The 16148-nt window shown below is 46.0% G+C and overlaps 1 protein-coding gene across 1 annotated transcript in view; it reads left to right on the forward strand.

The window, feature by feature from the left end:
* Positions 1-13375, forward strand: part of TMPRSS4 (transmembrane serine protease 4) — a 45009-nt gene extending 31634 nt beyond the window's left edge. The window contains exons 7-13 of the mRNA XM_019037725.4: positions 247-287; positions 3222-3381; positions 4742-4908; positions 6303-6401; positions 6612-6754; positions 8778-8927; positions 9375-13375. Coding sequence (XP_018893270.4) covers positions 247-287; positions 3222-3381; positions 4742-4908; positions 6303-6401; positions 6612-6754; positions 8778-8927; positions 9375-9386 — 772 coding nt within the window. The 3' untranslated portion in view covers positions 9387-13375. The remainder of the gene's footprint in view (positions 1-246; positions 288-3221; positions 3382-4741; positions 4909-6302; positions 6402-6611; positions 6755-8777; positions 8928-9374) is intronic.
* The last annotated feature ends 2773 nt before the right edge of the window (positions 13376-16148 follow it).

A 16148-nucleotide genomic window follows, 5' to 3' on the forward strand; every position in this document is an offset into this window, starting at 1 on the left:
GAAGCAGGCAGGGCCCAGCGCACAGTAGGTACTCAGCAGTGGGGGTGTTGAATCCAATCAAACGGAAGTGTCAATGCAGGAAGTGCAATGGATGTCAATGCAGTCTCCAAATGTTCCCCACTGTGCAGCTTCCACATTCCCGAGGTATTGGGAGGGGACTTGAATTAACAGCATCGGGAGGCCTGAGTCCCTGCCTTCCAGCTGAGGAAGAAGCTTAAATCACAGGGCGCTGTGTCTGTCTTCCAGGCCCTGTCTCTCAGGCTCCCTGGTCTCCCTGCACTGTCTTGGTGAGTACCCCCAATCTCTGAGGGTTTGGGGCCTGGGCCAGCAATGAGCAGGGAGGAAGACCTTCATCTTCACTCCTAAATTTCTGGGACTCCAAGTTTCATTCTGCCTTGGTCTACAGCCCTTGGGCTTGTAGATCAATGCCCCCTAGAGTTGTTGGTGGCCTTGGGCAGGTCACATTCTTTTTCTGGGTCTTTCCAAGCCTCAGTTTCCCCCTTCTACCATCTGTGCATGGCTCCACAACCTAAGTGGAGACCTGGGAGAGAGTGTTAGGAAGACCAAAAAGGGCAGGACGGGGCCTCCACTGCCTCCCATCCCTGGTCAAGGCCCACATAGCCTTCTTTGTCACAATCAGCTCAGGTATCCAAGATCAGATTACCCACATTCATTATTTGAGCAACTATTCATTGAACAGTTAGAATATGTCTCACTCTGTCAGTTGCTGGCTAGAAGTAGAAAGCACCAGATGAGTGAAATAATTGGCCACTATCCTTGGTAGCTGATGACTAAGTAAGAGAGAGATTCAAGACAACATGTGCAAAATGCCAAACTGAGTAGCAGTCACAGTTGACATGCTGCAGAGAGAGCTGGCCGGGGGTCAGAAGACCTGGGCACCAGTCCTGTTCATTTCCAGCGTGGCCTCGAGTCATTCACCTGACCTCCTGAAGTTCATTTTCCCAAGAAGTTGTTTAGTCCAACTGCCCATCAAGGATCTTTAGGGACCCTTCTAGCTCTAACAGAGGAGATCAGAAAAGAAAACAAGCAATGTGGCTCAGCTCATCCTACCAGCTTCATAGAGAACTGAGACTGGCCTGGAAGCATAGCCAGAAATTAGAACGCCTAAGGGAAGAAGGTCACAACGCTGCCTCTGCAGTTTAGGAGTGTATATGCTTCCCTGCAGGATGTTGAGAGTTTCATTCATTATCGTATGCCCACCACCCCGACCCCACAATACCTAGTGTGTGGGATCTGACACGTGGTGGCTGGTCAATGAATGAATGAATGAATGGTCACACCATCTGAGGTTCTGCACTGAGTAGCCCTGAAGGCATGAAGCAGCATAAGTGACAGGTCCTCCCTTGAGGGGCCTCTGTTTTACCAAGAAGCCAAGACCTGAGCTCAACAACACTGAAAGGGTAGCCAATACCCAGGACAGCCTGTGGGAATTCCAGAGAAAGGGAAATTCCCAGGGACTGGGGGCCCAGGCTAAACACTGAAAAATACATCTGTAGGCTCAAGGAGGAAAAGTCCACGTCTGTCTGTCTTGCCCACCACTCTCTCCCAGCACCCAGCACTGCCCCAAGACAGAGGGCACTTGACACAAGTTGGTTAGATTAATGAATGATTTAGAGTTCAGTGGTCCCCAACCTTTTTGGCACAAGAGGCTGGTTGCATGGAAGACAATTTTTCCGCAAACCAGGAGGGGGATAGAGAGCATTAGATTCTCTTTTTTTTTTTTTTTTTTTTTTGAGACCAAGTCTGGCTCTTGTCACTCAGCCTGGAGTAAAGTGTTACGATCTCGGCTCACTGCAACCTCCGCCTCCTGGATTCAAGCGATTCTCCTGCCTCAGCCCCCTAAATAGCTGGGATTACAGGCACCCATCACCAGCCCAGCTGGGACTATAGGCATGTGCCACCATGCCCAGCTAATTTTTGTATTTTTAGTAGAGACGGCGTTTCACCATGTTGGCCAGGCTGGTCTCGAACTCCTGACCTCAGGTGATCTGCCCACCTGAGCCTCCCAAACTGCTGGGATTACAGGCATGAGCTGCCGCACCCAGCCTAGATTCTCATAAGGAATGTACAGCATAGATCCCTGACATGTGCAGTTCACAATAAGGTTTGTGCTCCTACAAGAATCTAACGCCACCTCTGATCTGACAGGAGGTGAAGCTCAGGTGGTCATGCTCGCTTGTCCCTGCCACTCACTTCCTAATGTGCAGCCAGGTTCCTAACAGGCCACGGACCAGTACTGGTTTGAGGTCCAGGGGTTAGGGTTTGGGGATCCCTGATTTAGAGAACTAGGAGATGAGACAGCATTTCAATGGGAAGGGCATCTTTTTGGATCAAAAACAGAATAACTTTTTAGAGAACTACAAGCAGATCAATTTGGCTAGACAGAGACTTTATATGAAACAGCAGGAGGCTGCTAGGAGGAGTGGAAACTCTACTTTGCCCTCAAGGGAGATCCCGAAGGGCTTTGCAGGAGTGGGCAAGGTGGCATGAAGAAAGCGGTGTTTGAAATCAGGTGGTGTTTGAAAAGCCCAGCCCTTCCCCTTAGAATGGCCCTTCTACCATCTGTGCATGGCTCCACAACCGTGGTGGTGGCTGCCAGAAGAATTGGAAAGGCAGAGCATGGGTGGAGAGGGGGGACCTGATGGCTTACAGGAGTTCCGGGGGTGGTGAGGGTGTGAAAGCCAGGTCAGTCAGTAGGAAGACAGGATGTCAGATTGAGAGACTCCCCTGGCCGGGGGAATAGACTTGGAGAAGGGGGAGTTTTGGATGAGACAGTCCACTTCCGAGTCACAAAATAGCTTGTGGGTGTCTGTTTACTGTTACTCAGTGGGAGTGGCTGGGGACACGCCACCTGGGCAGGGCTTTCGTAATTCTGCATCACTTGTGAAGGTCACAGATTCCCAGCACAACAGACACACCCATGTTCATAGTCTGAACTCCTAAACACATCTTAAACCAAAATAAAAAAAAAGAAAGAAACAAAGAAAAAGGAGAGGGAGGTTTGAGGAAAGCCTATGGTCTGGGACACTCAATACCTCCCATGAATATCTCATATTGGGCTGGTCCTCTCCCCACTCTGGCCCCAGCCATAAGGGCCCTGCTTAGAGCAGATGTTGGGTGCTGAGGGGAGGCAGCCTCATCCCCAAGAGCCTGACTTCTTGCCTCCTCCCTGCCTCCTCCCTGCCTCTGCCTGCATCCAGCCTGTGGGGAGAGCCTGAAGACCCCCCGTGTGGTGGGTGGGGAGGAGGCCTCTGTAGATTCTTGGCCTTGGCAGGTCAGCATCCAGTATGACAAACAGCACGTCTGTGGAGGGAGCATCCTGGACCCCCACTGGGTCCTCACGGCAGCCCACTGCTTCAGGTAAGACCCCAGCTGTAAGGAGGTCTCTGGGGACCAAGGTCAGTCAGGGACCAGAGAGCTTGGGGTCCTGTCTCCTGGCACCCTCCTTCTCTTCACTCTCCCACTAGATACGTTTGCCAGGGTGTGGTGGCCCCAGTGAGACAATGGCCATGATGCCCTTTGTTAGGCTTTTGGGTGTCTGAGCAGAGGGTGCTGGTCACCAAGCATGGCCTCTTCCCAGTGGGACACCAGCAGATACCCAGAGTCCTCACCCCAGCCCCATATCATTCAAACTACAAAAGCTCTTCCCACCTGCCTCAACTTCCAAGAACTCACTCTCTTTTTGCTTGTTTCCAGGAAGTTGTTCCAGGGTCTAGAGTCATAGCCACGTCCTCATTATGTCTGGAAACTTTAAAAAAATTAAAGAGCATAGGTTCCTTTCAGTCCACAGAGAAGCCTGGCCTTACCTCAGGGAAGGGCTACTCCCAAACCCCCTTCACTTTTTTTTTTTTTTTTTTTTGAGACAGAGTCTTGCTCTGTTGCTTAGGCTGGAGCGCAGCAGCATGATCTTGGCTCACTGCAACCTCCGCCTCCCGGGTTCAAGCAATTCTCCTGCCTCAGTTTCCCAAGTAGCTGGGACTATAGGCATGGGCCACCATGCCCGGCTAATTTTTGTATTTTTAGTAGAGACAGGGTTTCACCATGTTGGCCAGGCTGATCTCTAACTCCTGACCTCAAGTGATCTGCCCACCTCAGCCTCCCAAAGTGCTGGGATTACAGGCGTGAGCCAGGGCATCTGGCACCCCCTTTGCTTTTATTTATTCATTCATTCAATATCTAATGAGCACCTACCAGGTACCAAACACCAGATGATGCGCCCAAGTGCATTAGACCCCACCGCTGCCTTCAAGGCACTCATGATCTAGGTCAGTGTTTTTTAACCACTTTTTTTTTTTGAGATTCTGGTGAGAGCTATAAATTCTTTCCTGGAAAAACATCCCTGCACACTAAGCTGTGCCTGGCATTGGGAAAAAGAAAGCACATAGTGTAACTGACAGCATGAGTAACACAGTGAGAAAGGTTGGAGGAGAGAGCGCCAGGACCTCAGAACTCAGGCATTAGAGGAGCCCCTTCCCCAGCCCTCCTTGAGGTTTCGTTGGGCCGGTTTCACTGAGGAAAAAGGGTCAAATCCCTTTTTTGAATTTGGCTTCTTGTAAGTGCCAGAAGACTGCCCCTTCTCCACCATCCCTGCCTCACCATCATCTTTCCTCCCAAGGCAGTGACATCCAGCATCCCGATCCCTAGGGCCCTGGGGACCCAGCCTTTGGCAAAGTCTCCTCAGGCTTGGATCAGGCCTGAACCCAGCTGTCTCTACCCCCAGGAAACATACCGATGTGTTCAACTGGAAGGTGCGGGCCGGCTCAAACAAACTGGGCAGCTTCCCATCCCTGGCTGTGGCCAAGATCATCATCATTGAATTCAACCCCATGTACCCCAAAGACAATGACATCGCCCTCATGAAGCTGCAGTTCCCGCTCACTTTCTCAGGTGAGAAGCAGGGCCCAAGGCCACTCAAGCCCCTTACACCAGTTTTCACGTGCACTCTGCTATTAGCTCACTGACCGCCCTTGGCACATAATGTCTCCTCTCAAGACCTCAGCTTGCCCCGTTTGACTCTAATACGTCAGCCTAACATCACTGATGCCATGAGGCCTCCTCAAGCTGTCAGCTAACACCTCCACTCCATTCCCTGCCAGAGATTCTTCCAAGGCCTGTCTTCTCTATGTGGAGCCCCTCGAGTGAGAACTGGAGTTTCATCCAATCTTGGAGTTTTAGGAGACCTTTTAAAAAGATTATCAAGCTAATTCCCCACCACTGACCAAGACCCAAGAGCCTGCTCAGTATCCCTGCCAAGGAGTCATTGTGCCCCTGTTTGCTCTCCTCCAGGAGCAGGGAACCCGTTACCTGTGAGGCAGCCCGCAGAGTCTTTGAACAGCTCTGTTGGATGCCTTGTGCTTATATTGAAATGTATTTAGATCAGGATTCCCAACTGTGGGGTCCACAAGACACTGGCCCCTTGGAGAAGAGAGGATTCCATTGTCAAATAAGTTTGGGAAACATTTTCATACTACAGCTCCCTTCTTGGAACACATTAGTTTATTAAAGGTAGGAGAAGTTTTTAAAATAATCTGTTTTATTGCGTTTAACCTACATTTTCTAAATTTATTTGACCACAGAATCCTTTTTTCATGCTACTTCTATTAGCATCCCATAGAACAAGTGTTCTAGAGACCCTGGTGTGACCCCTTTCAGAGAGCTTAACTGCCAGGCTCTCCTGAGCCCTGGTGTGTGTTTCAAGATTTGTGCCTGGGAATTGTTTTAATCAGGTATGGTAAGGTGACAGATACAGACACAGCTATCTTTGAAAGAAGAGTTTATTATTTATAATTCCTGAGAGGAAGAGACATACCCCACCCCCCAACACAGGGACACCCGGGGAAGCAGCTGGGTCCACCAGGAGGCAGGAGTGAGGGGAAGGCATGGCCCAGAGCCACCTGTGGCTTCCATGGGCAGGTCTGGCCAAGGTAGGGTAGGCAAGATTGAGCATGCTCAGGATTGGATAGTGTGGACAATTCTCTAGGCTATAGATGTCAGCCTCTGGTTGTCTAGTATCTGTCCCTGGGGTGATTTAGGGCAGGGAAAATATTGGCTTGGTGTCTGAGAGTCAGATAAAGGAAGTGGTTGGGGATATGGGCTTTGGGTTGGCTGGTTTGCCTATTAAAGGCGTGCCCAAAGCCAAGTTGTTTACTATCTGCAGGAATTAGCTAACTCAGTCTCTCCCAGACCAGCAAGATCCCCATAATCATAAAGCATCATAATTTACAGAAAATTAACACTTAGGATGAATAAAAGATCTCCTTCTTCCTCTGTGCTCCTGGCAGGCACGGTCAGGCCCATCTGTCTGCCCTTCTTTGATGAGGAGCTCACTCCAGCCACCCCACTCTGGATCATTGGATGGGGCTCTACGAAGCAGAATGGAGGTAAGTCCTGGGTGCAGGACCACAGGGCAGGAGATGCCCTTGTATGAGGGAGCAGCTTCCAGAAGTAATGGGAAGGAGGACCACCCTTCAGAGAAACCCATCCTGGAGGACCAAGCACCAAGGCGCCAGGCAGAAAGCAAAGTGATTTGGCAATCCAGGGCTGGGGGATAGAAGGCAAGGATGGGAATGTGAGTGTTTTTACCCTCCCAGGGAAGATGTCTGACATACTGCTGCAGGCGTCAGTCCAGGTCATTGACAGCACACGGTGCAATGCAGACGATGCGTACCAGGGGGAAGTCACCGAGAAGATGATGTGTGCGGGCATCCCGGAAGGGGGTGTGGACACCTGCCAGGTGGGGCCTCCAAGAATCATGGGGAGTTCTAAGAATAGGGTTTAGGTCCTAGAGAGATGAGAAAACCCAGAGGCTGCATGCCCCACAGGAAGCCTTGCATATCATGGGCACTCAATGTGTGATGATGGGAGGAAGAGAGGGAGGGAAGGAAAGGATACAGTCAGATAAAAGTGTACCAATAGATAAGTGGGTGGATGGATGGATGCAGACAAGCAGAGAGATTTCAAATGTCTCTTTCACATTCAAAGATGATGTTACTGGCTGGGCATGGTGGCTCACGCTTGTAATCCCAGCACTTTGGGAGGCTGAGGCGGGCAGGTGATTTGAGGTCAGGAATTCAAGACCAGCCTGGCCAACATGGTGAAATCCCATCTCTACTAAAAAGAATACAAAAATTAGCTGGGCATGGTGGCACGTGCCTGTAATCCCAGCTACTTGGGAGGCTGAGGCAGGAGAATTGCTTGAACCCAGGAGGCAGAGGTTGCAGTGAGCTGAGATTGCGCCACTGCACTCCAGCCTGGGTGACCCAGCAAGACTCCATCTGAAAACAACAACAACAACAAAGATGACATTACTCATCCACCCCACCCACCATTCTCACTAGCTACAGAATGATTAGCCCCTTGAGGTCAGGAATCCCAGGTCTATTTTCTCTGTGACTCTCCCCAAGCTGCTGAACTACGCTAGGAAAGAATTACCACCTGCAGAATGCTGGAAGCACACCTGTGTGTGCCCCTCACCCCAGCCTCATTGGCCACCAGGACTGCTTAGCAATCCCTGTAGACCTTCTTCCTCCCCCATACTTCCAGAGGATCTTCTGAACTATTTTCCTTTTTTATTTTTTCTTTTATGTTTTTTAATAGAGACAGGGTCACTATGTTGCCCAGTCTGGTCTCAGACTCCTGGGTTCAAGGGATTCTCCCACCTCAGCTTTCCAAAATGCTGGGATTACAGGCATGAGCCATCGTGCTTGGCCTGAACCATTTTCATTAAAACCCCTGCCCTACTCTCACCTCCATTTCCAGTCATTAAATTCGTTCATTTAAGAGGCATCTCTTAGTCATCGCATGTGTGCCATGAACATGGTAGTCTTTGGAGACCCCTCAGGGAGCTCACAGTGGTTGGGGGAAAGGGGGGCATTAAACAGACATTTAAGCTATAGTTTTGGGTTCAGAGGGAGGAAGCCCCAGGGGCTAAAACAGCTGATAAGGACTCCCAGATAAGTGCACTTTTCACTATCTGGCATTTTCTTGTTTTGTTATTTGCTTGTTCACTGTCTCTCACCCCATTTTATCCTAAGCTTTCTGAGGGCAGGGATCTTTGTTTTTTTATCAGTTGGATCCCAATTGCTTAGAACACTACCTGGCACAAAATAGGCACTCTATAAGTGATTACATAAATTTTGGAACGACTAGGTTAAACAATGATAACCAGGCTTTTTTTTTTTTTTGAGACTGAGTCTCACTCTGTTGCCCAGGCTAGAGTGCAGTGGTTTGATCTCGGCTCACTGCAGCCTCCGCCTCTGGGTTCGAATGATTCTCCACCTCAGCCTCCTGAGTAGCTGGGATTACAGGTGCCTGCCACTATGCCCAGCTAATTTTTGTATTTTTAGTAGAGATGGGTTTCACCATGTTGGCCAGGCTGGTCTTGAACTCCTGACCTCAAGTGATTCACCCGCCTCAGCCTCCCAAGGTGCTGGGATTACAGGTGTGAGCCACCACTCCTGGCCAACAACCAGGCTTTTTTAAGGCATCACTCAGAGCCTTTAATTTGCTAATGTAAGTTGTGAATCTCTGAGAGAAGGCTAACGGCATGCTTGCAACTTACTTGTCCACAGACAAGCCTTTCTGCCCCAGAAGAGAAGACCATTCCAGGGTGCTAATGAGCAAAGAGGGTGAGGGTGGAACATTGGAGAGCAGCAGGGAGTGCAGGGGAACAGATAGGCCAGTTCAGGGAGCAGAGAAGGAGAAGCCCCCCCACCTCACCTGCCCTCCCCAGCAGTCTCTGTTCTGGTCTCTCACAGGGTGATAGTGGTGGGCCCCTGATGTACCAATCTGACCAGTGGCATGTGGTGGGCATCGTTAGCTGGGGCTATGGCTGCGGGGGCCCGAGCACCCCAGGAGTGTACACCAAGGTCTCAGCCTATCTCAACTGGATCTACAATGTCTGGAAGGTAAGGCACCTTTGCCCTACCCACTGTGCCTTCCCTCCAGTCCTCTACATGGGAGGTGCCAATCCATCCTTAGGTTTGATTTAAATGGCTCTGACAACTCTTTACATCCCAAATAACTTTCCCTCCAAGCAAGGGACAGCCTGAGATTGCACTATTAAGGCTGAAATTCCTTAGGCCAGAGATTTCTGATAAATGCAAATACCTTAGGGAATAGAACACACCAAGCCTTTCTTTCTCTTTTCTGACAGAATGAGACTATCAGATCCTTTCTAGAGAGAAGATTCTGATAAGGAAGAGAGTGGAAAGGCTCATGAGACCTCCTGGCCCTCTGCAGGGTAGGGAGAGAAGCAAAATGTTTCAGAAAAGGAAGACTCACGTTACACATGTCACCACTTTGTCCAGTTTCAGATAATCTGACTTTCTCTTCATCGGTCTCTCTTATTCTAGGCTGAGCTGTAATGCTGCTGCCCCTTTGCAGTGCTGGGAGCCGCTTCCTTCCTGCCCTGCCCACCTGGGGATCCCCCAAAGTCAGACACAGAGCAAGAGTCCCCTTGGGTACACCCGTCTGCCCACAGCCTCAGCATTTCTCGGAGCAGCAAAGGGCCTCAATTCCTGTAAGAGACCCTCGCAGCCCAGAGGCGCCCAGAGGAAGTCAGCAGCCCTAGCTCAGCCACGCTTGGTGCTCCCAGCATCCCAGGGAGAGACACAGCCCACTGAACAAGCCAGCCTGCAGGCCAAGGTCTCAGGGGTATTGCTAAGCCAAGAAGGAACTTTCCCACACTACTGAATGGAAGCAGGCTGTCTTGTAAAAGCCCAGATCACTGTGGGCTGGAGAGGAGAAGGAAAGGGTCTGCACCAGCCCTGTCCGTCTTCACCCATCCCCAAGCCTACTAGAGCAAGAAACCAGTTGTAATATAAAATGCACTGCCCTACTGTTGGTATGACTACCGTTGCCTACTGTTATTGTTATTACAGCTATGGCCACTATTATTAAAGAGCTGTGTAACATCTCTGGCATAGGCTAGCTGGAATGCTTGATAAGAACTGAGCTGGGATGATTGAACTTTCATTCTTTGGCTTGGGAAGAAAAAAAGTCCTGGGGAAGCAATTGAGTCTCAAAGTAGAGGCAGGGGAAAAAAGAGTTAGGGAGACCAGATCTGCTGAGTGGCAGCAAGAGTGAGCTGCAGATTACAGAAACCAGGGTGAGCAAGTTTGATTCCCACACAGGGCCTTCTCCCTTTGCCTCTTTCCCTCCGTCCCTGCCTGTGATAATCAGCCAGGAGCCAGGGATAACCTATGACTTGGGAAGGAGACGAGTTAGGCAGTCAAGGGTGACATTCAATCAGGGATCCACAAGTGGCTGGAAAGAAATGCTGGTCCTGTGTCCTAACTTTTTCCACCTGGAGAGCCCTCAGTGTGGCTTCTTACATTTAAAAAACAAAAAGGATCAGCTGCCAGGTATGAGGCAGTCCCCAAGCTGAGTGGTGAGGATGTAAGCATGAATAAGTCCCTGCACTCAAAATGGTCAAAGAATTAAACCCCATGGACTTTTTTGGCATCTGTATGAAAGCTTGGGTTTTCTGAGGACTCTCTTGCTATAGTTAAGTCAGATCCTAGATGAAATATACTTGTTCATACTGTACTAGGTTCTTAGGAAACAACAGAATTCCTCAAATGCCAAAAACAAAGAAAATAGAAACCCAGAAAACAAAACAAAATAAAACAAAACCATCAGAACGGTGAGTGAAAACTAAGGTGATGATCTGGGACCAATACACTAAAATCTTGGGTCGAGACCTATATGAAGGCTGGCAGTGGAGCTAAACCTGGACACGCTGCAGACAAGGGAGCTGAACCAGGGCTCCTACATGAAGCAGGGATAACTGATGGCAGTAAATGTGGTCTCAAATTGCAGATGGTCTGGAGGAAAATTTCCCAAATTTAGAGCCTCAGGATTCCCAAAGATCCTCCAAATATGAGCTCACAATCAAAGATCAGAGACGTTGAAAAATAAAAAACACCTTAAGTGGGCAGCATAAAAAACAGCTAATTTAGGACCCCAAAGGCTTCAGATGTCAGAATATTAGAGACTTATGATAATAAGCAATATTTGCAGAGTATTTGTATGTGCCAGACACTATTGTAAGTGCTTCATGATGTACTGATTCATTTAATACTCACAGAAATCTATGAGATGGGTATTATTCTTATCCTCACTCTATGGATTAAAAAAACTAAGGCACAAAGGGGTTAAGCTCCTTGCCTGAGATTATAGACTGTAAGTTGAACATGAGCACTTGGAATACAGAGTTCATGCTGTAAACTACCACACTATAGGGCCTCCAATATGATAATTTATAAAATATTTGAATAAAAAATGAATACTAGTTCCACATTTTAAAATCGTGTTTAACTGTGGTCAAATGCACGTAACACAAGTTGCCATCTTAACCATTTTTAGGTGTATAGTTCAGTGGTGTTATGTACATTCACACTATTGTGCAGTCATCACCACCATCCATCTCCAGAACAGAAACTCAGTACCCATCAAACAACTCTCCACTTCCCCCTCCTCCCAATCTCTGGCAACCACCATTGTGCTTTCAGTCTCTGTGAACTGGATTACTCTGGGTACCTCATTTAAGTGAAGTCATGCAGTATTGGTCTTTTTGTACTTGTTTTATTTCACTTCACATTGTGTCTTCAAGTTTCACCCATGTTGTAGCATGTGTCAGAATTTCCTCCCTTTTTAGACTAAATAATATTCTATTGTTTATACAAACATTCAGGTTACTTCTATCTTTTGGCTATTGTGAATTATGCTGCTGTGAACATGGGTGTACAAGTATCTCTTTGAGGCCCTGCTTTCAATTCTCTTGGGTATATTCCCAGAAGTGGAATTGCTGGATCATATGGTAATTCTATTTTGAATTTTTTGAGGAACTGATATATTGCTTTCCATAGAGACTGCACCATTTTACATTCCCATCAACAGTTTGCAGGAGTTACTATTTCTCCATATTCCCCCCTAACACTTGTTATCTTCTGTTAAAAATGGATATCTTAATAATCAAGCAAAAATAACAGGCAGATTTGAAAAAGAACTGAATACAGCTTTTAGAAATAAAAACTATAATTACAAAAATAAAAAATTAAGTGGATGGGGTAAATAACAATTAAAACACCAATTTGTTAAGAGAGAACAAATGAACTGGAAGATAAATTGAAGAAGTGACTAGGCTTAACAGCAGACAGAGATAAGGAGATTAAAAATATGAAAACAAGGCCAGGAGCAATGAAGCCTAGAATGGTAAATTCTAACATATCCAGAATCCCAGAAAGAGAGAATCAAGACGATGAGAGAGAGACAATACCAAAGAGATAAGAGCTGAGAATGTTCCAGAACTGATAAAAGGTGTGAATCCACAGACATACACCACCATAGTGTACACACATACAACCAAGGTGGAAAAATTAGAATAAATCCACAACTATGTACATTATAATGAAACTGCAGAACACCAAAGACAAAAAGAAACTCCTTATAGCAGCAGAGAGAAAACCCAGACCACCCACAGTACCACAAATCTACCACAATTAGACTGACAACAGGCTTTCCCACAGCAATAAAGGAGCTAGAAGTCAGTGGAAGTATATCTCCAGCATGCCAAAAGATAACAATCAATCAGGGATTGTGAACCCTACAAAACTATCTTTCCAGAATAAAGGCATTTTCAAGAAAACAAAAACAGACTTTACCATCAACAAACCTTCTCTAAAAGAATATATAAAGCATTTACTTTAGGAAGAAGGAAAATGATCCTAAAAGGAAGAACCAAGAAGCAAGTAGCAATAGTGAGGCAATTGTGAAAATGTAGGTAAGTCTAAACACACTCTGTCTACTTCTTCTTCTTCTTATTATTATTATTATTTTGAGACTGAGTCTTGCCCTGTCACCCAGACTGGAGTGCAGTGGCAGGATCTTGGCTGACTGCTACCTCCACCTCCCAGGTTCAAGTGATTCTTCTGCCTCAGCCTCCCGAGTAGCTGGGATTACATGCACATGCCACCATATCCGGCTAATTTTTGAATTTTTAGTAGAGATGGGGTTTCACTGTGTTGGCCAGGCTGGTCTCAAACTCCTGACCTCAAGTGATCCCCCCGCCTCGGCCTCCCAAAGTACTGGGATTCCAGGCGTGTCTACATATTATTAAAATAACAATAATATTTATTTTGTGGGTTAATTTTTTTTGAAACAGATATTGAATTTATTGGTTGGCTACGAGTAGAAAAATACATCAGTAAAGAAAAAAGACCCTGTATATAAATATAATACTAGCTAGTTAAAATTTGACCAAGAGGTTTCCATTGTGGGTTAATTTTTAAAGGCCTAACTGAAATATGGAGTAACAACAGCATGCAGCATGTAAATTAAAGGGGATAGCTGGAGTTAAAATATTCTAAAGTTCTTAAATTGTTCAAAAGGAAGGTTAAATATTAATGTTACATTACATAAAATGTTTGTACTATGTTCTAGATGGTTAGTTAAAAGAGTAATCACCAAAAGAATGGAAATAAAAGTGTGTCACTTCCAAAACAATTGAAAGTAGCAATTGATGAATAAAAAACAAAAAACATCAAGCAAGTACAAAAGAGAGAGGAGGGGAAGGAAGAGCACTCAGGAGGGAAAAGCACAGAAAAATGGAACAAATAGAATATACAAAGTAGGATAGTGAAAAAAGTACTAATAATCGCAATAAATATTAAACTCACCAAATAATATACAGAGATAGGCAAATTGGATAAAAATGTAAGATCAAGCTATATGTTATTTGTAACAGATATACACAAAACACCAGGTTACAGAACCATTAAAACTGAAAAAGTGGAGAAAGGTACAGACAGCAAGCATTTAATCAAATTTAAGCTGGGGTAGCTATATAATATTTTTCTAAATAAGGATTTAGGACAAAAAGACAAAACTGACTTTTGGATAAAGAGGGTCACTACATAATCACGAAAGTTTCAATTCACCAGTAAGCTATAATAAGTGAAAACTTGCAAACAAAGAGAAGAAAATAGAAAACAAAAAAACACCATCCTTTTGTCACCACTGGAGTTGGCAATCACACCAGGCTCTTACTCTGAAATAATATTTAAAGAGGAAAAATTAGCACTATTCTGCTTTGCCATAGAAATCTACTTCCAGGTAACAGGGTGGCTCCAGGTGGTGAGGGAAAGTATAGCTAATCAATATAGATGAATGATAGGAAGCCATCATTGGCAATTTCTAATGAAATCATTGATTCAGGCAAGGATCATCAATGGATGCTATTGTCTGAATGCTTGTGTCCCCCAAAATTTGTATGTTAAATCCTAACCCCCAAGGTGATGGTAGTAAGAGGTGGGACTTTGGGGGCTGATTAGGTCAGGAGAGCGCCCTGTTCATGAATGGGATTAGTGCCCCTTACAAAAGAGGCTTGAAGGAGCCTCTTTGCCCCTTCTGCCATGTGAGGACATAGCAACAAGACACTATGTATGGAAGCAGAGAATGAGCTCTCACCAGACACCGAATCTGCTGGCAACCTTGATCTTGGACCTCCCAGTCTCCAGAACTGTGAGCAATAAATTTCTGTTGTTTATAAATTACCCAGTCTAAGGTATTTTTTTAGAGCAGCATGAATGGACTAAGACCACGGAGAACTGCACAGTTACATAATACCCTCATATCATCCCACGGATCCCTTGCTAATCTCAATAAGAAATCTAACTTCAAAATGAAGGGATCAGGCTATCATCACCTCACCCACTAACAGTGGAATCAGCAGACACTATGTTCCTCCCAACGTGAATACGAAGTACACCTTCATGTTGCCTCATCTAAAGGCATCTTCCCAAAAATGTTTAACATAAATCTTTTAGATCTAATTTCCAGTGTACAGGAAATACAAGAATTAGAGGAACAAAACACAAGAATTAGAAGAACAAATTAAATGACACCACTAAAAGACAAATCCAGAAGGTGGGACGTTCCACCACAGGACATTCCCATCTCTTCAACAAATCAATGTCATGTAATTACTGTTATGTCTTTTTTTTTGAGACAGAGTCTTGCACTGTCACCCAGGCTGGAGTGCAGTGCAGTGGCACCATCTCGGCTCACTGCGAGCTCCGCCTCCTGGGTTCATGCCATTCTCTTGCCTTAGCCTCCCAAGTAGCTGGGACTACAGGTGCCCGCCACTACGCCTGGCTAATTTTTTTTTGTATTTTTAGTAGAGACAGGGTTTCACCTTGTTAGCCAGGATGGTCTTGATCTCCTGACCTCGTGATCCGCCCGCCTCAGCCTCCCAAAGTGCTGGGATTACAGGGGTGAGCCACCGTGCCCAGCCAATTACTGTTATGCCTTAAGAGACATAACAATCAAATGTAAGGCATGGGCTTTGACCAGATCCTGAGTTGAACAAATTAGCAGCAAAAGGCATTTGGGCAAAGGGGTAATTGGGAAATGTGAATATGATCTCAGTATTAGATGATAATAAGGAATTGTTAATTTCATTATGTGTGACAATGATATAGTTAAGTAAGAAAGATATTCTTAACTTTTAGAGATGCATACAGAAGTATTTGGGGTAAAATGATGCAAAGTTGTAATTAAAAATACTTCAGGAGGGGCCAGGCATGGTGGCTCATGCCTGTAATCCCAGCACATTGGGAGGCCGAGTGGGGCAGATCACCAGGTCAAGAAATCAAGACCATCCTGGCCAACTTGTTGAAACCCTGTCTCCACTAAAAATACAAATATTAGCTGGGTGTGGTGGCGCGTGCCTGTAGTCCCACCTACTTGGGAGGCTGAGGCAGGAGAATTGCTCGAACCCGGGAGGCGGAGGTTGCGGTGAGTCGAGATGGCGCCGCTGCACTCCAGCCTGGCAACAGAGCGAGACTCCATCTCAACAAAAAACAAAACAAAACAAACAAACAAACAAAAACACTTCAGGAGGAAAAAAAACTGTTGAAGCAGATATGGTAAAATGTCAATGAGTGTGAAATCTAGGGAATAGACTTTTATTATTATTTTTACTTTTCTGTATATTTGAAAATTTTCTCAATTTTTTAAAACTTATATAAACACAATATAAAATAGACTTGAAAACTGATAGAACTATAAGAAGAAATTGACAAATCCACCATCATATGAAGTGGAAGATTAAGCACACTTCTCTC

The sequence above is a fragment of the Gorilla gorilla genome, chromosome 9 (assembly GCF_029281585.2).
Source record: "Gorilla gorilla gorilla isolate KB3781 chromosome 9, NHGRI_mGorGor1-v2.1_pri, whole genome shotgun sequence".
Classification (NCBI taxonomy): Eukaryota; Metazoa; Chordata; class Mammalia; order Primates; family Hominidae; genus Gorilla; species Gorilla gorilla.